We start from the raw sequence: 24,103 nt of genomic DNA on the forward strand, positions 1-24,103 counted from the left end.
TTGCATATCTTCCTGTGCATGTTTTAAGATTTTTAGCATTCATTTCAATCACTCACCTTGAACAAAAATCGATTTCAGCTGGCCCGGTCTGGTACCACTACTAACTCAATTTTGCCACACGGCATTTAAGAAAATATTATTAATAGACTTATTGGTTGCTGTTGTTGATAAGAAACAAGTACAGCCCACCTTGAGCTAGGAGCCTCTTCCCTGGAGGCGCCATATGGCCTCAGTTCGTCATTAGCATCATTCATTAGCATGGCAAATAAATAGTTAACTGACTTGTGAAATGATATACATGTGCAGCAATCAGATATTGTCTAAAAAACAGAAGTTATTTTAACTTCATAGAAGTTAAAACCATAAAAGTTAAACCGTAGCTATAAGGCAAAATCATAATCAAATAAGTTTTCAAGACAGATTCCTTACTAAAAACATCATGATTAACGCACAAAACAAAAGTTCTTATCATTTAAAAAAGAAAAAAAGAAAAAAAGAGAAGCATAAAGTAATCATCAGTGCTGATAAGAAGGTGATTCAGGAAGGCCTCAATCCAAGACCATCATATTAAGCTTTATTCACCTTCTTGGAGTGATAATACAACGCTTCCCAGTTGACTGTTACAGAGAGGTTTTGGAAAGACTTTGTCGAAACCCCGGTTTTACGAGCAAAAAAAGAGATAGTGGGTTCGAGAAGATGGCCATCAACAACCAAGGAAATGTTCAGAAACAACTGAGAGTCATATGGAACAGCTACAAGGGATCTGGACAAGGGAATCAGACCATCAGTTCCTACAATTATTCGTTTCTGTTGCTGTTTCAGAAAGAGTACGCTAGTAGCCCTGCATTTGTCCAATTCAGTGTTGGATGCGGAAATGCATCCATGAACATTTACTGCAACGGAGGTCTTTAACCTAACCTCCACTCGTGCTATAGTGGCATGAGCATAAAAGCCCATGAGAAGAACAATATCTCCTGTGCCATCAGTTGAAGCAAGTTTTACCTCCTGTAAATAAGCATCATCTCTAGAGTAAAATTGCTTATTAGCAAAAACATCATATATGTGACCCTTGAAGGCGCCATGAAAGAGATCAATGTCCAGGCTGTTACAATCATTTTGGAAAGGAATAGGGCCTTTGATGTCCTTGACATCAAATTCATCTCCGGGTTGAAGTGTTTCCCTAGTGTCCTCCTCATCTACTTGGCCTACATTGTATATGTCAAGAATACCAACAGGAGATGCCATGTAAATCCTGCCAAGCTGATTCCGAGGCTCTACATTAACTTCGCCTAGATAGACTATTCCAACGATCTCCAACATGGAGTTGCATTGTTTCTGAAGGGACATAATATTAATGTTAGTTAGTAACTTAGTGGAGAGTAGGAAAGATATCTATACCAATTAAATCCCAACAACTGTGTCCCTGCTTTTTCTCTTTAGATTAAAACACGTATACATTACACAAGTACTACCTGCAGGTTGTGGGGGATAATTGATTACATAAGACAATATACATGGGACTCGGGAATTCTAATATCGCTTATATCCCTAATTTTTACAATGATCCTACCAGCAACAGCTTAAAAAGAAACAGAGACGGTGAACTGAAGATGTTATCCCATATGACTGGACGTACGTGTATACAAAACCCTAGTACGGTATATCTATAAAAACATGAGTACGAGTACTAGGTATTAATTCTTCCGATTAATCCTCGATTTTCGATAAATCAAATATATATATATATATATATATATACCTGCATCCAGATCTCATCATCGTCCTCTAATTCGTCCTCGTCTGAATCTGAACAAAAATCTACAGGCAGCCGTTGATCCGGTAATCCCAAGGATTTTCTCATCTCTCTATAACTGTCGTAATAACTGCAATCCAAGATCAACACAAACAGCATAAATCAACACGATTAATTTAATAAATCAACGAATACCAAACAAACAAATCAAACCTGATAATTACATTGACTAGACCGACTACCGACCAAACTTTTAATTTTTCGTCTTTAATATAACAGTATATATATATATATATATATTATACTATTGTAAGCAAAACATAGGATAATTTAGTTGGTTGGTTCTCATCTTCACATCTTCCATAAAAAAAATACCCATTTCCATAAAAACAAAACACAAATTACATGCACGTTAAAAACATACATACGCATCACAACTATTCCAAGTTCCCTTTCCCGCCACATACATGACTCTTTATTCATTCAATAGTCTAACCATCAGTCCCCTCAGTGTAACAACTAACAACACCGCTAAGTCCCTAGCAAAAAGAGAGAAGTAATAATTTTATATGTCTATCAAAGTTTTACATGGATAATAAAAAATAGAACATAATATTATTTTGTTATCAAATAGATATATGGCTGATTAAAATATATAGTTATAAAGAATAAACTAAGATTTATATTTTTTATGAAAAATGATTTTTTTACCTATAAGTTGGTTTCAGAGAAACCAAACTTAACACGACTTAAATAAAAAAAAAGTCTTGTCTTTTGACATGGTAGTATTGTTCTCTCGTTGAGAGGTCTTTATCGTTTCAGAAAGTTTTAAGTTCAGTGTTTGTCTAGTCATCTAGTTTAAATCCCATGGATACGGTTCGCAGCAGTCTTCAGGAAATGGAGGAAGGTTTCGCTATGATTAGTTTGGAAGAGGAGGAACAAGGAGGTATAACTTATGATGAAAAGGAAGGGGGCCTGGGTGAAGTGGATACAAGGTGGTGTCTTGTTGGGCGGTTTCTTATTGAGTCACTCATCGATTATCAGGCGATGCAGCACAAGATGGCGTCACTTTGGCGACCAGGCAAAGGGATGTATGTTAAACAATTGGAGGCTAATAGATTCATGTTCCAGTTCTACCACGAAATAGACATCAAGAGGGTGATAGATGGAAGTCCGTGGACTTTTGGACGATTCCATTTGTTATTTGCAAGGCTGAAAGAAGGAGACAACCCAAGAACATTGCCCATCAACAAATTAGATATATGAGTACAACTGCACGATATGGAGGCTGGATTTATGTCACAACGGGTGGTACGGGATATAGGAGACTACATTGGTACATTTGTGGAATCAGATGCAAAAAATTTCATAGGGGTTTGGAGGGAGTATATGTGTGTCCGTGTTATAATTTCGATTGATAATCCGTTGAAGAGGAGGATGAAGTTAAAGAAAAACGCAGCAAACTGGTGTTGGGTCAACTTTAAGTATGAGGAGATCCCGACTTTTTATTTTATCTGTGGTTTGCTAGGCCATAGTGACAAGTTCTGCGCCAAGTTATTTGACACACCGGAGGAACCGATCGAAAAACCCTATGGTTCTTGGATGCGTGCTGAGCCTCATCGGCGAAATCATACTATAGGAAGTAAGTGGCTTAGAACGGGAGGGGCGGCTCCGGTGAGTAGTACAGTGACCGACAGAGGTGACAAGGTTGTTACCGAAATTGGTGCTAATTTGAATTATCAAGGAGGGAATCCAGGAATAACAGATATGAGTAACATAAAAGAAGCCGGAGCCAGTAACGGAGTCAATCAAGGGATCCTATCTGCAAGTCCTAACAGAAATATAAATATAGTAGCAATCGATCAGGATAATAATTCGTTGAAAGAGGGACCCACAATTGCTGAGCTGGAAAATAAGGCCCTGGTGATAAACGACCCAAAACGTAGAAGGAAGGATAATGAGGTTGGGCCCAATGGGAGTAGTACTACGGACTTGGACATTATCATGAGCCCACAATTTGAAATTAATGAGAACCAAAAAAACTTGTTTTTGGCGGGTGCTGCAGTGCAGGCCCGCCACTCCTCATGAGTACTTTTAACTTCCAGGGCTTGGGGTCGCCCCGAAAAATTCGGTTCCTAAAAGGCGCTGTTACTGTTAGTTAAGAAAGACCCTCTGTTATTATTCTTTGTGAGACGTTAAGTAGTAAAGATCAAATGGAACGAATCAGGTCGAGTCTAAAGTTTCAAGGGATGATTGTTGTTGAACCCCTGGGACGCAGCGGGGGCCTGGCCTTGCTGTGGAGAGAAAATGAGCAAGTTAATCTACTCAGCTTGTCTCAATATCACATTGATGTTGAGCTCCAACTAAGTAATATGCAAACTTGGAGGTTGGCTAGTTTCTACGGGGGCCCAACAGAAACATGAGACGCAGAACATTGGATTTACTACGAAATCTAGCACGTGATTCAAACTTACCTTGGTGTATTATTGGCGACATGAATAATATAGATTCTCAATAAGATAAGAAAGGTGGGGTTGCTTATCCTCAACATTTGATTGATGGCTTTAACAGGGTTCTGGAGGACATAGCACTGCAAGACTTGCCTCTTAATGGCCACCAATTTACATGGGAACGAGGTAGGAATACGGCTGCTTGGATTGAAATAAGACTGGACAGGGTTGTTGTTTCCAGTTCATGGTTGTCTATATTCCCTCTTGCAAAGTTGTACACGAAGGAAGGTTCATCCTCGGACCATAGTCCCATTTGTCTCGAGCCCATCGTAAAACAGACCTGGAATGGTAAGAAGTGCTTCAGATTCGAGAATGCATGGCTGACGAAGCCACTTTGCTACCAGATTGTGAAGGACAAATGGGAGTACGATAGAGCAGCTAATATTACTCATAAAGTTCAACAATGCGTAGAGAAACTGGCAGTTTGGGGGAGAGAAATAACTGGGTGCTTCAGTAAGAAAATTAAAGAATGCAAGCTGGAGATGAAACAACTACGGAGTAGAAGGGACGAACAGTCGTTATAAATGCATCAAGAGGCCAAACAAAAACTCCATTTAATTCTTGATCAGAAAGAAATATACTGGCTCCAGAGATCAAAAAAATTATGGTTGCAATATGGGGATAAGAACACGAAATACTTCTGTTATGGATTAAAAACTAAGGTATCTTAATTGCTGTATTTAATGCTAAGGAACGTGAGCTTCGAAGCTCGGTTTGACTACTCTTGTGTTTCGTGACTCAATCTGTCTTAACAAGATGCCTACGTACCTTGCTGAATGCTAAGGATCAAGTCAAAAAATGTAGTTCTGATTGATGGGGTGAGACCCCTTATATAGATGTTGGGAGTCCTTGAATTGGACTAGGGTTTGGAGACTTGGTGGACAAGTCTCAGAATTAGAATGGGCTTTGGAGTCCTAAGAGGTAGGAAGTTGAATCCTTATCCCACCAGGTTCCTTGGAGGCCAATCTACAAGGATTTATTTCTCCATTAAGACTCATCTTATCAGTTGACTTATCCCTTACTAATTAATTACGAAATTAATTAATATTCAGGGTTTTGGGCCCTCTCAAATGGGCCTAGCAATTGGCCCAATTCTGATATGATTAATGCAACATTAATTACATACCCAAACCTTATTTTCTTCCCTATCATTTGCCCCCCAACTTTTGGGAAACAGTGACTAGGTTTCGCAAAAGTTAAGTTCATTCATTCCCTTACAGGGTATCACTTTTGCGTAAAGTGTGGAGCGACCTACACATTTACAACGATTTACTTTTATCCCTATTATTTAGGAATTTATCTTAATTTCCAGAAATTTTCCCTGAATTCTGGGATTTTTCCTTAATTTTCTGGAATTTTCCCTGAATTTCTGGGATTTTTCCTTAATTTCCAGAAATTTTCCCTTAATTCTGGGATTTTTCCTTAATTTTATGGAATTTTCCCTAAATTCTGGGATTTTTCCTTGATTTTCTGGAATTTTCCCTGAATTTCTGGGACTTTTCCTTAATTTCCAGGAATTTTCCCTTAATTTTGGGATATTTCCTTAATTTTCTGGAATTTTCCCTGAATTTTGGGATTTTCCTTGATTTTCTGGATTTTTCCCTTAATTCTGGGATTTTTTCTTGATTTTTCTGGATTTTTCCCTTAATTCTGGGATTTATTCCTTATTTTCTGAAAATATTTACATTTTTCAGAAAATTTTCAAAGAATTTCCATTAATTTTCTGGATTTATTCCTTATTTTCTGAAAATATTCACATTTTTCAGAAAATATTCAAGGAATTTCCATCTTTTTCTTCTTTTTTTTTTAAATACCTGGTTCGACCAGGAATCCTGTTCGACCAGGATCCTGGTCGAATTAACCATCAGTATGCCCTGGTCGACGGAATTCGACCAGGATTTTGACCAGGGCAACTCCTGGTCGAATTTCGACCAGGATTTATACATTTTTTTAAAAAATATCCCTCCCTTTTTCGACCAGAAATCCTATTCGACCAGGATCCTGGTCGAATTGAGGTTCTGTACGTCTTGGTCGAAGGTTGTTTCTGGCAGGAGGATTCGAGGAGAATACTGACCGATTTTGGTCAGGATCTTGAGTTTTTGACCGAATAAACGCCTCCTTCTTAGTCTTAGTCGAAGCTATATTGACCTCAGACATTTCGACCAAAAATTAAATGGTGATTCTGGTCGAATTGGGTCAAAGTCTGGTCGATTTATCCCTCTATTTCAGCCCTAGTCGAAGGCATTTTCGACCTCATCCTTTTGACCAGAATTTCAATACGAATTCTGATCGAATGGGATCAGGATTTTTTTATTTTATTATTTCAAGCCCACATACATGATCTGGGCCCTAAACCTGGGCTGGATTTTTTGAACCCTTTACTGGGCTTTTTCTGTATTGGGCTTTTCCCTTTTGGGCCTTTAGATGGACTTCTATTCTCCTAGGCCTAATAACACTTGGACTTTCTAGGCTTTTTTGTCTAGCTTATTTCTGGAACCTTCCAGAATTTGAGCCCATGAGATGGGTCGGGCCCTGATTTTCAAACCCAACTACCAGATTATTCTGGAATTTCTGAGGTTTCTTCTGGATTTTTCCAGATTTTGCCAAGTAATATCTACTTTTCCAGAATTTTCTTAAAGTTTTCCTAACTTTTCTAGATTTCAAAAATTGTTGGGATTCACCCCTTACACAAGTCTTAAGAAACCTCAAAATAAAGCTAAAAATGTAAATCCTAAGCAAGCAAAGCTTCAAGGTGCTTTTCAACCTTCTTGTCATCTTGACAAGTGAGAATCGTGCTCAACCACTTTACACATAGTAAATCTTCAGGTTTTGTGCATGCCAAGTTCTCGGGATTTCAAAACCATCCATAGTCTCAAGCTTGTAGGTTCCTCTACCTTGAACACTCTTGACCTTGTACGACCCTTCCCAATTTGGGGCAAGTTTCCCACTCTGCCCTACACCAGAAGCTTCTATCTTTCTCAGGACTAAGTCACCCTATTTGAAGAACCTTTCCTTAACCCTTAGGTTGTAGTAGAATGAAGTTTTTTTTTTCTGATATTCCATTATCTTCGCATGTGCCTCATCTAGTACTTCATCGATTAGATCCAGGGCTAACCTTTGCCCTTTTTCATTTTCCTCAGCATTGAAAGCTTGAATCCTGGGAGTGGAATGTGATATTTCTACAGGAACAACTGCTTCTGCCCCATATGTTAACATAAAGGGAGTTGCTCCAGTCGTGACTCTACAGGTAGTCTTATAGGCCCATAGTATTGGGAGTATTTCATCCACCCAATTATTCCTCGACTTCTCGATCCTCTTCTTTAGTCCATCCAGGATTATTCGATTCGCAACTTCTGTTTGTCCATTGGCTTGCAGGTGAGCCACAGAGGTGAACCGTAATTCAATTTCGTTCTCCTTACAATACTTCTTAAATTCCTCATTGTTGAACTGTGTTCCATTGTCAGTGACTAGGATGCGGGGAATTCCATACCAGCACATGATATTTTCCCACAGGAATTGTGCAACCTGCTTAGTGGTGATTTTGGCCAAAGGCTTTGCTTCAATCCACTTAGTAAAATAATCAATGGCTACAATCAGGAATTTCCTTTGTCCCGTGGCCATGGGGAAAGGCCCAAGTATATCCATTCCCCACATAGCAGAGGGGATGGGTGAGTTGATGGAGGTCAGCATCTCGGGGGGTTGTCTAACGACAGGCGCATGCTTCTAACAGCGGTCACACTTCTTCAAATACTCTTTGGCGTCAGCCATCATTTCTGGCCAATATAAGCCTAAACGGGTTATCTTATGAGTTAGTGCTCTGCCCCCCAAGTGTTGCCCACAAATGCCTTCATGCACTTCTTCAAGAGCCAAGCGTGCCTCATCGGGCCTGAGACATCTTAGGTAACGAACTACATAAGATCTTTTATACAAAATCCTATCTATTAACTAGTATCTTAGTGCTCTAACAGCCAACTTTCGTGCTTCAGTAGCATCATTTGGCAACCAACCGGTTTGAATACGGGTCTTAATGGGATCTATCCATGATGTCCCCAGACCTATAGGAGCTACAAGATTAACATCAATGCTCCGTGTCTTTAAAACACGGAAGTATACACTTCCTGAACTTTCCTCTATCTCAGATGAAGCAAACTTTGATAATGCATCTGCCTTAGCATTTTCCTCCCTTGGAATGTGCTCAACATGGCATTCATCGAATTGGGTCATCACAACCCTTACCAGGCGGACATACTTAGCCATCGTATCATCCCTTGCTTCAAACTTTCCCTTTACCTGGGATATGACCAGCTTCGAGTCTCCACAGACCTTTAAGTTCTTGACTTTAAGTGTCCCTGCTAAGCCAAGGCCAGCTATCAGAGCTTCATACTCCGCCTCATTGTTTGTAGTCGGGAAGTCTAACTTCAAGGCATACTCAATCAAGAACACATCAGGGCTTTGTAAAACCAAACCTGCTCTACTTGAATTTGTTTTTGATGCTCCATCAAAATAGAGAACCCAATATTCCTTCTCCTTATCATCCTGTTCTTTGTCCCCCTTATCAGCCTCCTTGTCTTGAGGGTCTTGAGGTATGGTATCCTCCTGCCCCCCGACTTCTTGGTTGGGTATGGTACATTCCACCACGAAGTCAGCCAATGCCTGGGCTTTTATTGTTGTTCTTGGCTTATATTTGATGTCGAATTCGCCCAACTCTATTGCCCACTTGATCAACCTCCCACTAACCTTTGGACTATGAATAATATTTCTCAGGGGTTGATTTGTGAGCACCTCAATTTGATGAGTCTGAAAGTAAGGACGTAACTTTCTTGAAGTCATCACCAAGGCTAAAGTAAACTTCTCAATAGTTGAATAATTCAACTCAGCTCCATGCAGAATTTTGCTGACATAGTATACGGGTTTCTGGATTTTCAGATCCTCCTTAACCAATACAGTGCTCAAAGCACTCTCTGAAACGGCCAAGTACAAGTAGAGCTGTTCACGAACCGAGCCGAGTCGAGTTTTGATCGAACCGAGCCGAGCTTTAATTTTTTTCTGACGAGCCGAGCCGAGCTTTCATAACGAACAAAAACCTGTGTTCGAGCTCGAGCTCGTTAACGAACGAGCCGAACAAGAGCTTTTATCGAACAAAATCGAGCAGAGTCAAACCGAGCCGAACACGAGCTTTCTCCATCAAAACGAGCCGAGTCGAGCCGAGCTGAATTAAAAAATTCTGGTCAAAACACCGGTTGACTGTTAAAATAACAAACCAAATACTTTTATTTTTTCTAAAAATTTTGTCATATCACTAAAATATATTGATCTTAACATCCGTACGGTTGGATCATTCATAAATATTTTAAAAAAAATCGAAACATTAATACGATACTAAACACTAATTACAAGTACAAGTCAAAACACCGGTTGACTGTTAAAATAACAAATCAAATACATTTATTTTTTTCTAAATTTTTTGTCATATTACTAAAATATATATATATATATCTTAACATCCGTACGGTTGGATCATCTATAAATATTTTTTAAAAAATCAAAACATGAATACGAGACTAAACACTAGTTATAAGTATTGTTCAAACAAGTGGTTGATTGTCAAAATAACAAACAAAATAAATTTTATTTTTTCTAAAGTTTTTATCATGTCACTAAAATATATAGATATTAACATCCGTACGGTTGGATCATCTATAAATATTTTTTAAAAAATCAAAACATTAATACGAGACTAAACACTAGGTACAAGTAAAGGTCAAAACACCGGTTGACTGTTAAAATAACAAGCCAAATACATTTATTTTTTTCTAAAACTTTTGTCATGTCACTAAAATATATAGATCTTAACATCTGTACGGTTGGATCATTTATAAATATTTTTAAAAAAATTTAAACATTAATATGAGACTAAACACTAGTTCTAAGTATTGTTCACACAAATGGTTGATTGTCAAAATAACAAACAAAATAAATTTATTTTTTTCTAAATTTGTTGATTGTCAAAATAACAAACAAAATAAATTTAATTTTTTCTAAATTTGTTATCATGTCACTAAAATATATATATATATATATTAACATCCGTACGGTTGGATCATCTATAAATATTTTTTAAAAAATCAAAACATTAATACGAGACTAAACACTAGTTATAAGTAAAGGTCAAAACACCGGTTGACTGTTAAAATAACAAACCATATACATTTATTTTTTTCTAAAACTTTTGTCAAGTCACTAAAATATATAGATCTTAACATCCGTACGGTTGGATCATCTATAAATATTTTTAAAAAAATCAAAACATGAATACGAGACTAAACACTAGTTACAAGTATTGTTCAAACAAGAGGTTGATTGTCAAAATAACAAACAAAATAAATTTATTTTTTTCTAAATTTTTTATCATGTCACTAAAATATATAGATATTAACATCCGTATGGTTGGATCATCTATAAATATTTTTTAAAAAATCAAAACATTAATACGAGACTAAACACTAGTTACAAGTAAAGGTCAAAACACCGGTTAACTGTTAAAATAACAAACCAAATACATTTATTTTTTTCTAAAATTTTTATCATGTCACTAAAATATATAGATATTAACATCCGTACGGTTGTATCATTCATAAATATTTTTTAAAAATTGAAACAATAATATGAGACTAAACACTAGTTACAAGTAAAGGTCAAAACACCTGTTGACTGTTAAAATAACAAATCAAATACATTTATTTTTTTCTAAAAATTTTGTCATATCACTAAAATATATAGATATTAACATCCGTACGGTTGATCATTCATAAATATTTTTTAAAAAATCGAAACATTAATATGGGAGAAGTACTAGTCAAACTACTAGTTAACTGTTAAAATAGCAAACCAAATATATTTATTTTTTCTAAATTTTTTATTATATCACTTAAATATATAGATCTTCACATCCGTACGGTTGGATCATTTATAAATAATTTCAAAAAATCGAAACACTGATCCGGAAATAAATACTAGTTACAAGTAGTAGTCAAATCACTTGTTAATTATTAAAATATCAAATTAAAAAAATTAATTTTTAATATCTGAATTTTTTCAAATTACTAAAATATATATTTTGACATTCGTATAGTTCAATAATTTAAAAATATTTATAAAAAATCTGAATAAAATTCATAATAATAAAATATATAAAAAATATTTTTTTTTAATTTTTTTTCGAGCCGAGCCGAGCCGAGCTCGAGCCGAACATGCCAAAAGCTCGACTCGACCTCGTTTTCTTAACGAACACATTTTTGTGTTCGAGCTCGAGCCCTTAACGAACCGAGCCGAAGCGAGCCCTTAACGAGCCGAGCTCGAGCTTGTTCGCGAACGGCTCGGTTCGCGAACAGCTCTAAGTACAGGTATAAAACTTCATTCAAAGCTGGCTTGGCCAACAACGGAGCCTAAGCCATATATTTCTTTAATTCCTCGAATGCCTTCTGGCTTTCCTCACTCCATACGAAATCCTTAACCTTCTTTAAGGACTTGAAGAACGACAAGCACTTGTCCCCAGAATTGGAGATGAATCGTCCCAACGCAACAACCCCTCCAGTGAGCTTTTGAACATCTTTGATAGTTTTTGGTGGTTCCATGTCTAGGATTGCCTTTATTTTGTCGGGGTTGGCCTTGATTCCTCTCTTGGAGACCATTAATCCCAAAAATTTTCCAGATCCAACTCCGAAAGCACACTTTACTGGATTTAACATCATCTTGTGGTACCTCAGGACCTCAAAAGCTTCCCTCTAATGGGTTATATGGTCAGTCTTTACTAGACTCTTGACTAACATGTCATCAACATACACTTCCATGGTCTTGCCAATAAGATCCTTAAAATTTTTATTTACCAACCTCTGATAGGTGGCTCCTGCATTCTTGAGACCAAATGCCATAACAAGATAACAATAAACACCAAAGTCAGTGATAAATGATACCTTTGGGATGTCGTCCTTGTGCATCTTGATTTGATTGTATCCACTAAATCCATCCATAAAGCTCAGCATCTCATGCCTAGCAGTGGCATCTATCAAAGTATCTATCCTTGGCAAAGGGAAACAGTCCTTAGGGCATGCGTCATTCAGATCAGTGAAATCCACACACATCCTCCATTTTCCATTGGCCTTCCTCACCATTACAGGATTTGCTAACCATTCTGGAAATTGTATCTCCTCAATGAAATCAGCCTCTAAAAGCTTCTCTACTTCCTGTTTTATAGCTTCTTGCCTTTCTGGAGCAAAACTTCTCTTCTTTTGCTTCACTGTTTTCCGACTTGGATCCACATTCAGCTTGTGAGTAATCAGTTTCGGGTCTATGCCTGGCATATCAGCTGCCGACCATGCAAATACATCACTATTTTCTTGCAGAAATTTCACCAACTTCCCTTTAAGGGGCTCCTCCAGTGTGGCTCCAACGAAGGTCACTTTCTCAGGATCCTCAGGAGCTAAAGGAATCGAAACCAAGTCTTCAGATGGCTTCCCTCTTTTCTCATCATTCTCTCGAATGTCCAGATCTTCAATAGGCAGAACCTGCCCACCGACTCCATCTACCCTTGGTGAGGCCACATAACAACTTCTACCCATTTTTTGATCTCCCCTCTCTTCTCCAATCCCATTCTGGGCGGGAAACTTCATAACTGAATGGTAGGAAGAAGGGACTGCCTTAAATGCATGTATCCATGTTCTCCCCATGATAGCATTGTAAGTTGAACTAGCCTTCACCACCACGAAGTCCAACATCTGTGTTGCTTGCCTTGGTTCCTGTCCTATGTTTGTTGGCAACTTGATTATTCCTTCCACGGGCACTCCACTCCCGCAAATCCATATATCGGCATGTCGGTTGGGGTCAGTTGGGAGTCATTTTAACCCATCCTTAGAAAGGTGTCATGGAGCAAGATATCCACTGAAGCACCATTATCCACAAGGACCCTCTTAACCGGGCTGTTTCCTATTATTGGTGTTATGACCAGCGGGTCGTCATGGGGAAATTTCACACCCTCCAGGTCAAAATCATCAAAAGTCATTGTCATTTATGTCCTGACCCTCTTCGGGGCCTCCCCAACAATATGCATAACTTCTCTGGTATATGCTTTTCTGGAGTTCTTGGATAATCCAGCAGCAGTTGGTCCTCCAAAAATTGTATTTATCACAGGCCCTCGGGGTTGTGGTCCTCCAAAGATTGCATTTATAACCGGTCCCCTAGGCTGGGGATTCCACCCTGATCGTCTTGGTCCCTCCTACGATCTTCAAAATCCGTTCTCCCATTATTATTTTTATCTCTTCCTTCCCCAGTGTACTTGTTCAATCTTCCTTTTCGAATGAGGAATTCTATTTCATCTTTCAGTTGTCTACATTCATCGGTGTCATGACAAACATCCTTGTGAAATCTACAATATTTGCTCTTGTCTAGCTTGGCAGGATCTGCCTTCAAGGGTTTAGGCCAACGAATATCTTGATCTTTCTCGATTTCCATCAAGATTTGGCTTCTAGGAGCATTCAGCTTAGCGTATTCAGTGAACTTTTGCCCAGGTCCTCCTTCTTTGGGGTTGAATCAGGGTTTTGCTCAATTATGGGGTACTTGTCCTCAGCAATATATTCCAGATCAGTTTTTCGCTTCTTGCCTCCAGTGGGCTCGTTAATTACTACTGTCTTCTTCATGCTCTCTTCCACCTTGATGTACTTCCCAGCTCTATCTTGGAGCTACAACATGCTTTCAGGGGGACGCTTGGCCAAGGACATCCTGAAGAACTCATCTCTAGTTCCCTGTTGCAGTGCTATCATGGCTACCTTGTCATCAAGGTCCGGGACTTTTAAAGTTTCCTTTGTGAAACGATTCAGGTAGTCTCTCAAAGATTCCTTCGCTCTCTGCACAATGCACATGAGAGATGCTAAACTTTTCTCATGCACTCTCCCGCTGATGAACTGCTAAATAAAAGCTTGACTTAGGTCCCTAAAAGACCCAATAGAATTCGGAGGTAAACGGCTATACCATCTTTGAGCCATGCCCGACAGGGTTTGAGGAAAGACCTGACATTTAATGGCGTCATTCACGGGTTGTAGTAATAGGGCATTAGAGAACGTCCTCACATGATTAGCGGGATCTCCCGTGCCATCATAAGTTTTGATCGTGGGCATCTTGAACTTCCCTGAGATATGGGCATTCATTATCTCTTCAGTGAATGGTGGAGTGGGATCATCAGGATCTCCTAGGGGTAAAAGATCACTTGGATGCAACAACCCTTCTTCGTATCGGACCATTCAGGTCTATGACCAGAGGGTTCCTCCTCCTCGGGGTTAGAGGGGGCCTTAGGTGTGTCTCCAGATCACGCTTTAACCTTTGAATTTCGGCTTCATGAGCCCTGATCCTCTCCTACACTTCTTGGGTATTCGTCCCTTGTGCGTTTCTGGGGCGTTGGTTAGCATCAGTCATAGGTTCCTTTTCAGCACGCCTCCTCCTTGGAGCCACATCATCATCCGAAGATTCGGAGTCTCTTTCAGTATAAGGTCCAGAAAATTCTTGGTCTTCCAGAATAGGGGCCAAACCTTGTATGTAAGGGGGAGTATGCCCTCGAACTTCACTTCGTCCAGCATGTCCACTTCCTCCAACCTCGGGGTACAAAGGTTGTGATGGCCTCAACTCCGGGTCAGTAGTTGACGTCACTAACAACATGAAACTACAGTTATAATACAACTAACTTACTTTATTTCAATATAAACAACTCTTCCACATGATCTTTTCCAGGTTCAAGTCTAATTTAGGTTACACACTTATTATAAACCATCTTATTAAAAGCAACCTGCCATGACTATTATTCTACAGCAACTCACAGACCATACTTTGTCAGACACAACCTATTCAGAGGAGCTCGACACAGGAGGAATTGGAAACTGGCCCTTAGAAAATAGCAACATCCCCTAGGCATCTGCAATGCGAAAATATACAACCACATTTGCAAGAGTGAGCGATCAACCGCTCAGAAGTACCACTATATTAATACTAACTAAAACAGTTTATAATGAACAATTGTAGGAACAAAAATTACAACTTGTTAGTAGAAAACAAGTAAAACAAGTGTGAACAGATAAAAACTGAGAAACTGTTGAAAACTGGATCTTTAATAGCTAGCATGCTCTCTAAACATTTTATTAATTGTGTTGTGTAAATACCAGGGTTAAATTTTAGCATGCTACTTCCATTTTCAAATCATTCGTCCCATCGCAGGACCTATAAAACTAATTGTTCCGTTACGGGAACCATAAAACTTGTTCCATCACAGGACCTATAAAATTTGTTCCTCTCCGGGAACCTCAAAATCACTTGCTCAGATATAAAAGTATTGGATGATCCCTGGTGAGACAGCTGATCAGGCTATCCTATGAAACTTGTTCCGGAACTCAGAGACTAGCTAGGTCTCTGTCACGCTGGGCTGGTGGTTATAATAGGGTGCACAACCCTATTACAAGTGGAAGATTGAAAGAGATATGTCCTAAGTCCAATCATGTATGAGAATTTAGGAATAACTTTTATGTAATCTATTTTGATTTCATTGATATTAATAAAAGACTTGTTTTGTTTTTTATTGCGGGCTTTATCTATTTAAGTGTTTAAATAAGATATACCATAGTTTAGAGTAAAGCTTTTTATGGATTATGATGAGATCATAATAATGAGACCTAAAAGATGATAACTCTAAACTTAAATAGTTCCTGGTCGTAGGATTACCAACTGGTAACTAGTAATCCGCAAAGATCGGTACATACTATGCTTGCTTCATTATGAAGGATGTCTGTTCTCATAGATATTTGTGTGGTGACACTATAGCTAGTATGTAGGTTCTTATTATAGAATAAGTTCACTGAACATGACTCGCACAGCTGAACAACTGATGGAGTTCACTCACGTGTCAGCAGTTGTTCACATAGTGATAGTTGTACAAGTATCCTTAGACTTGAGGTCATCATAGTCATCTTGTGTACACTGAACTATGCTTTGGTTTAGTTCTTAGTCTCCAGGGACAATTATTAGGGCTCTACTGGGTATAGGAATTTGTACACAAAGATAGTGTATGATCAATAAAGGATCTACCCCTTCCAGTGAAGGAAGAGAATGTTCAATGTTGATCCACTTATGCTAGTTCAGGAATCTCTGGCCAGAGTGAATGAAATTAGAAAGGAGTTTCTATTTTACATAGAACTAAGCATAGTAAATGAGAAAGCAAATGATTAAATTAGATAGGCTTGACACAAGATCCATGCCTTGTATTTAATCGTGACATTGCAGGGTAGAAGAAATTAATTATACGGTAACTATTCACTGAATAGGTTCTTGGTATTCTAAGCAGTAAATTCGTATTATCCGGATAGTCGCGATATGCTGATAAGTATCCCTCACGATGTAAAATAAATATGATTAATTAATTAATCATATATAATGAATTAGAGAATTTATATAAATAATGATAAAATAGTTTTATTATTATTTATTTCTACTACCGGCTTAATATTGAACCTACAGGGTCACACCATAAAAGAGAATGATTTAATGGTGAAGGAATTAATTAATAATCGCTGGTAATTATTTATTTGTAAAATAAATAATTAATTAGCAAATTTAATAATTGATTAAATGAGATTTAATTGATTATAAATTAATTAAGAAATGTTCTTAATATTATTAATTAAGAATTTAATTTTTGAAAATTAAATCAAGTGAGAGAATTATTTCTAAAGTGTTTAGAAAAAGGATTAATAATTAAAAGGTGTTTTAATTATTAATTAATAGGTTAATAAAAATAAAGGGTTAATAATAATAATATTTTATGGAAAAAATTTCAGCTGAAAATTTTGCCTATAAATATACAATTATAAACCCTTATTTTGGCTTAACCTAAAAATAACAAAAACCATAATTCTCTCCACCTCCTCCTCCATTACATCGATTTCTTGGTGGATACCGGTGGAGTGCTTCACACTTGAGGAGCAGCTGCTAAGGATCTCCGTTCATCGTTTTTGGATCGCCATTAAAGACCTCCATCTTTCCATTAACGTAAAGCTTCTTAAGGTAAACATACTGAACTACGAATTAAATATTATTTTTCGCATGGATCCTACGAAGGGTTTCGGTTTTTTAAGATTTAAATTTACGTTTTCGCTGCGTTTATGTGCTAAAAACCCTTCAATGGCATCAGAGCTACTTGCGAAAAGTTTTTAATTCGTTTATGTGTTTAACTATTTTCGATATATGAGCATGTACGTGATTCGCCATGATTTGATGTTGATATAAAATGCTTATATATGTATGGTTTGAATATATGATATTCATGTGAGTTGTATAATCATAAGATGATTATGTAATCTGTATATATACTGATATATACATGATTTATGTTTGTTCTAATTATGAGAATCATATTAGATACGAATTCTGAATTGGCTGCTGCAGATTTGCTGAAATCTGGGTCTGGTGTCCGATTTATGCAAACGAATACCCTATTCCATAGGTAAACGAGCGTCTGAACAAAACTGATAGCTAAATCTATCAACGACTCATCTGTAAGGCGTTTGAAGTCGTTTACTGCCCGTAAACAGTGATTCTTGTTTTTCTGATTTGATTATGATTTTTCTGATTTTTGTCATATTTTCTTTTTATGATTAGATCATGGATAATATGATATGTTAAGATCAGATTATGTGTTGCTTTTATGTGTTTTAATCTACCATGTTTTAACATGGTAGATTACAAGTCTGAAGCCTTTGAAAAGTTCAAATAATATAAGTATGAAGTGGAGAAACAAACCAAACATAGTATTATAACTCTTCGATCAGATCGAGGTGGTGAATACTTGAATGGAGAGTTTCTAGCTTATCTCAAAGAAAATGGTATAGTCTCCCAGTGGACTCCTCCATATACTCCACAGTTGAATAGGGTATCTGAAAGGAGAAATCGAACTTTGTTAGACATGATTCGGTCCATGATGAGCTATGCGAATCTTCCAGTATTCAATATATCAGAAACTTTCTGATATATTTCAAGTATTTCAAGTTTCTGATCAGTATTTCAAGTTTCTGATGAGCTATGTGAATCACAGGTGGATAAAAACCTGTTTATCTTGGTTTATTACTTCTGCAAGTGGTGTTGATATGTAGTATACCAGTATAATATTTTTACCTAATAGAAGACAAGTCAAGCCAAAACACATCTAAAACCTGTGCAATTGATTTTTAACTGGGTAAAGAAAATAAATGTTACATGAAGAAGTAATGGAATGAATTGCATTCACACCAGTGAGTGAATTAAGAGCTAAATGGTGTTATCGTGATAGTCAATTGTCAAATTTAGGCTGGTGACCTGGGCATAATTTGAATCTCTTATTTGAAGAAAGGAAATCTTTGTCTCAGAGATGAGAATTAATAAAGGATAGAGGGTAGGTTTCACTTGTAGTTATCTTGTTAACTGTAGTTGCAATTAATAAATTTAAGTTCTTCATTGTAGCACCAAGACCCGGGCTACTTCATGTTGGAACTTCTACTGTTCCTTATGAAGTGTAATATTGTTGGGTAAGCTTATGCATCGGGTATACCATCTAAAACAAAGAGAGAGACCTTACAACAATGTGATGAGGTTGAGGAGGAAGGTGATCAGAAAGAAGCTGGTGGATTAAATGGTGCACAGTTACACTATATGCAAGTTTTCGATCCCAAGGAAAATAACTGCTCTTTCCAATGGGGTTTGGTAGTATCTGATCTCAGATAGAATCATAAAAATGTTAAAATTATAGGTATTTAAATATGTGAGGAGTGCATGCGAACATAATGGTAGAAACAGTTACAAAAATATATTCTCACAAATAGATCGGAAAATTGGTATGTCATGTCAGACATTGACCCCCGTTTGATGATTATCCACGTGCATCACACCCAAATGAATCTTCGATGTTGGATGTTTCTTGCAGCAGATTCCTTGCACTCTATCTCAGATTTTCTACTGGACATTTGGACTGATAATTTTTTTTTTTTTTTATATACTGATTGCAGGAGTACAAATTAATGTCCAAGGTTTTCTCATACATTGAACTTCTTAATCAGGTTTGTTAATGCCTTTTTTATCAGAAAACTCAAGTTCAGTTGAGTAACTAACCTTGTTCAACTATAGACAAGTGAGTGATGTTTAATTACACCAATCATGCAGTTATGATGACATTGTATGAAATTATGGACAAAAATGAAAATTTTCACGATATGCTTCTATAGTACAAATTTTGAGATTTATTAGACTAATCAGATAGTAATGTTATATTTGTCAAAATGACCCATTTCATTTCATTTCATATAATCATAATAAATTAAGTTTTGAAGGAAGATTCCTTACAACATACATCATGATTCATGTAGAAAAGTTCCATTTCAGGAAAAAGGCAGAACGCGATAATTAAAAAAACACAAACTAATCATAATTGCTGATACAAAGGTGATTCAAATTCAGGAAGGCTTCAATCCAAGACCATATCAAGCTTCATTCACCTTCTTGGAGTTATAATACAATGCATCCCAGTTGACTGTTGCTGAGAAATTTTTGAAATTCTTTGTTAAAACCCCGGTTTTACGAGCAGAAAAAGACATAGTGGCTTGGAGAGTATGACCATCAACAACCAAGGAGATGTCCAGATATAAATCAGACTCAAATGGAACAGCTACAAGGGATCTGGACAAGGGAATCAGGCCATCAGTTCCTACAATTATTCGTTTCTATTGCTGTTTCAGAAAGAGTACGCTAGTAGCCTTGCATATCTTCCTGTGCATGTTTTAAGATTTTTAGCATTCATTTCAATCACTCACCTTGAACAAAAATCGATTTCAGCTGGCCCGGTCTGGTACCACTACTAACTCAATTTTGCCACACGGCATTTAAGAAAATATTATTAATAGACTTATTGGTTGCTGTTGTTGATAAGAAACAAGTACAGCCCACCTTGAGCTAGGAGCCTCTTCCCTGGAGGCGCCATATGGCCTCAGTTCGTCATTAGCATCATTCATTAGCATGGCAAATAAATAGTTAACTGACTTGTGAAATGATATACATGTGCAGCAATCAGATATTGTCTAAAAAACAGAAGTTATTTTAACTTCATAGAAGTTAAAACCATAAAAGTTAAACCGTAGCTATAAGGCAAAATCATAATCAAATAAGTTTTCAAGACAGATTCCTTACTAAAAACATCATGATTAACGCACAAAACAAAAGTTCTTATCATTTAAAAAAGAAAAAAAGAAAAAAAGAGAAGCATAAAGTAATCATCAGTGCTGATAAGAAGGTGATTCAGGAAGGCCTCAATCCAAGACCATCATATTAAGCTTTATTCACCTTCTTGGAGTGATAATACAACGCTTCCCAGTTGACTGTTACAGAGAGGTTTTGGAAAGACTTTGTCGAAACCCCGGTTTTACGAGCAAAAAAAGAGATAGTGGGTTCGAGAAGATGGCCATCAACAACCAAGGAAATGTTCAGAAACAACTGAGAGTCATATGGAACAGCTACAAGGGATCTGGACAAGGGAATCAGACCATCAGTTCCTACAATTATTTGTTTCTGTTGCTGTTTCAGAAAGAGTACGCTAGTAGCCCTGCATTTGTCCAATTCAGTGTTGGATGCGGAAATGCATCCATGAACATTTACTGCAACGGAGGTCTTTAACCTAACCTCCACTCGTGCTATAGTGGCATGAGCATAAAAGCCCATGAGAAGAACAATATCTCCTGTGCCATCAGTTGAAGCAAGTTTTACCTCCTGTAAATAAGCATCATCTCTAGAGTAAAATTGCTTATTAGCAAAAACATCATATATGTGACCCTTGAAGGCGCCATGAAAGAGATCAATGTCCAGGCTGTTACAATCATTTTGGAAAGGAATAGGGCCTTTGATGTCCTTGACATCAAATTCATCTCCGGGTTGAAGTGTTTCCCTAGTGTCCTCCTCATCTACTTGGCCTACATTGTATATGTCAAGAATACCAACAGGAGATGCCATGTAAATCCTGCCAAGCTGATTCCGAGGCTCTACATTAACTTCGCCTAGATAGACTATTCCAACGATCTCCAACATGGAGTTGCATTGTTTCTGAAGGGACATAATATTAATGTTAGTTAGTAACTTAGTGGAGAGTAGGAAAGATATCTATACCAATTAAATCCCAACAACTGTGTCCCTGCTTTTTCTCTTTAGATTAAAACACGTATACATTACACAAGTACTACCTGCAGGTTGTGGGGGATAATTGATTACATAAGACAATATACATGGGACTCGGGAATTCTAATATCGCTTATATCCCTAATTTTTACAATGATCCTACCAGCAACAGCTTAAAAAGAAACAGAGACGGTGAACTGAAGATGTTATCCCATATGACTGGACGTACGTGTATACAAAACCCTAGTACGGTATATCTATAAAAACATGAGTACGAGTACTAGGTATTAATTCTTCCGATTAATCCTCGATTTTCGATAAATCAAATATATATATATATATATATATATATACCTGCATCCAGATCTCATCATCGTCCTCTAATTCGTCCTCGTCTGAATCTGAACAAAAATCTACAGGCAGCCGTTGATCCGGTAATCCCAAGGATTTTCTCATCTCTCTATAACTGTCGTAATAACTGCAATCCAAGATCAACACAAACAGCATAAATCAACACGATTAATTTAATAAATCAACGAATACCAAACAAACAAATCAAACCTGATAATTACATTGACTAGACCGACTACCGACCAAACTTTTAATTTTTCGTCTTTAATATAACAGTATATATATATATATATATATTATACTATTGTAAGCAAAACATAGGATAATTTAGTTGGTTGGTTCTCATCTTCACATCTTCCATAAAAAAAATACCCATTTCCATAAAAACAAAACACAAATTACATGCACGTTAAAAACATACATACGCATCACAACTATTCCAAGTTCCCTTTCCCGCCACATACATGACTCTTTATTCATTCAATAGTCTAACCATCAGTCCCCTCAGTGTAACAACTAACAACACCGCTAAGTCCCTAGCAAAAAGAGAGAAGTAATAATTTTATATGTCTATCAAAGTTTTACATGGATAATAAAAAATAGAACATAATATTATTTTGTTATCAAATAGATATATGGCTGATTAAAATATATAGTTATAAAGAATAAACTAAGATTTATATTTTTTATGAAAAATGATTTTTTTACCTATAAGTTGGTTTCAGAGAAACCAAACTTAACACGACTTAAATAAAAAAAAAGTCTTGTCTTTTGACATGGTAGTATTGTTCTCTCGTTGAGAGGTCTTTATCGTTTCAGAAAGTTTTAAGTTCAGTGTTTGTCTAGTCATCTAGTTTAAATCCCATGGATACGGTTCGCAGCAGTCTTCAGGAAATGGAGGAAGGTTTCGCTATGATTAGTTTGGAAGAGGAGGAACAAGGAGGTATAACTTATGATGAAAAGGAAGGGGGCCTGGGTGAAGTGGATACAAGGTGGTGTCTTGTTGGGCGGTTTCTTATTGAGTCACTCATCGATTATCAGGCGATGCAGCACAAGATGGCGTCACTTTGGCGACCAGGCAAAGGGATGTATGTTAAACAATTGGAGGCTAATAGATTCATGTTCCAGTTCTACCACGAAATAGACATCAAGAGGGTGATAGATGGAAGTCCGTGGACTTTTGGACGATTCCATTTGTTATTTGCAAGGCTGAAAGAAGGAGACAACCCAAGAACATTGCCCATCAACAAATTAGATATATGAGTACAACTGCACGATATGGAGGCTGGATTTATGTCACAACGGGTGGTACGGGATATAGGAGACTACATTGGTACATTTGTGGAATCAGATGCAAAAAATTTCATAGGGGTTTGGAGGGAGTATATGTGTGTCCGTGTTATAATTTCGATTGATAATCCGTTGAAGAGGAGGATGAAGTTAAAGAAAAACGCAGCAAACTGGTGTTGGGTCAACTTTAAGTATGAGGAGATCCCGACTTTTTATTTTATCTGTGGTTTGCTAGGCCATAGTGACAAGTTCTGCGCCAAGTTATTTGACACACCGGAGGAACCGATCGAAAAACCCTATGGTTCTTGGATGCGTGCTGAGCCTCATCGGCGAAATCATACTATAGGAAGTAAGTGGCTTAGAACGGGAGGGGCGGCTCCGGTGAGTAGTACAGTGACCGACAGAGGTGACAAGGTTGTTACCGAAATTGGTGCTAATTTGAATTATCAAGGAGGGAATCCAGGAATAACAGATATGAGTAACATAAAAGAAGCCGGAGCCAGTAACGGAGTCAATCAAGGGATCCTATCTGCAAGTCCTAACAGAAATATAAATATAGTAGCAATCGATCAGGATAATAATTCGTTGAAAGAGGGACCCACAATTGCTGAGCTGGAAAATAAGGCCCTGGTGATAAACGACCCAAAACGTAGAAGGAAGGATAATGAGGTTGGGCCCAATGGGAGTAGTACTACGGACTTGGACATTATCATGAGCCCACAATTTGAAATTAATGAGAACCAAAAAAACTTGTTTTTGGCGGGTGCTGCAGTGCAGGCCCGCCACTCCTCATGAGTACTTTTAACTTCCAGGGCTTGGGGTCGCCCCGAAAAATTCGGTTCCTAAAAGGCGCTGTTACTGTTAGTTAAGAAAGACCCTCTGTTATTATTCTTTGTGAGACGTTAAGTAGTAAAGATCAAATGGAACGAATCAGGTCGAGTCTAAAGTTTCAAGGGATGATTGTTGTTGAACCCCTGGG

General features: G+C 37.4%; 2 protein-coding genes across 2 annotated transcripts; both read right to left on the reverse strand.

Annotated features, from left to right (window-relative positions):
- Window positions 1–316: 316 nt before the first annotated feature.
- Window positions 317–1,917, reverse strand: LOC141704389 (uncharacterized). The gene is made up of 2 exons (XM_074507635.1): window positions 1,760–1,917; window positions 317–1,335 (listed from the first exon to the last, which is right to left on the reverse strand). Exons 1-2 carry the CDS (start codon window positions 1,910–1,912, stop codon window positions 568–570), a joined length of 921 nt encoding a protein of 306 aa, XP_074363736.1. The 5' UTR covers window positions 1,913–1,917; the 3' UTR covers window positions 317–567.
- An 18,475-nt stretch (window positions 1,918–20,392) lies between these two features.
- On the reverse strand, window positions 20,393–21,995 carry LOC141704388 (uncharacterized). Its single transcript, XM_074507634.1, has 2 exons — window positions 21,838–21,995; window positions 20,393–21,411 (listed from the first exon to the last, which is right to left on the reverse strand). Exons 1-2 carry the CDS (start codon window positions 21,988–21,990, stop codon window positions 20,644–20,646), a joined length of 921 nt encoding a protein of 306 aa, XP_074363735.1. The 5' UTR covers window positions 21,991–21,995; the 3' UTR covers window positions 20,393–20,643.
- Window positions 21,996–24,103: the final 2,108 nt, after the last annotated feature.

The sequence above is a fragment of the Apium graveolens genome, unplaced genomic scaffold, assembly GCF_009905375.1.
Source record: "Apium graveolens cultivar Ventura unplaced genomic scaffold, ASM990537v1 ctg7794, whole genome shotgun sequence".
In the NCBI taxonomy this organism is placed as follows: Eukaryota; Viridiplantae; Streptophyta; class Magnoliopsida; order Apiales; family Apiaceae; genus Apium; species Apium graveolens.

Excerpts from the sequence above, each read along its gene's own strand:
- LOC141704389 (XM_074507635.1), bottom strand. The coding sequence starts at position 1,912 with ATGCTGTTTGTGTTGATCTTGGATTGCAGTTATTACGACAGTTATAGA. Across the intron at positions 1,336-1,759 it reads ATGATGAGATCTGGATGCAG|AAACAATGCAACTCCATGTT; the intron begins GTATATATATAT and ends ATGTCCCTTCAG.
- LOC141704388 (XM_074507634.1), bottom strand. The coding sequence starts at position 21,990 with ATGCTGTTTGTGTTGATCTTGGATTGCAGTTATTACGACAGTTATAGA. Across the intron at positions 21,412-21,837 it reads ATGATGAGATCTGGATGCAG|AAACAATGCAACTCCATGTT; the intron begins GTATATATATAT and ends ATGTCCCTTCAG.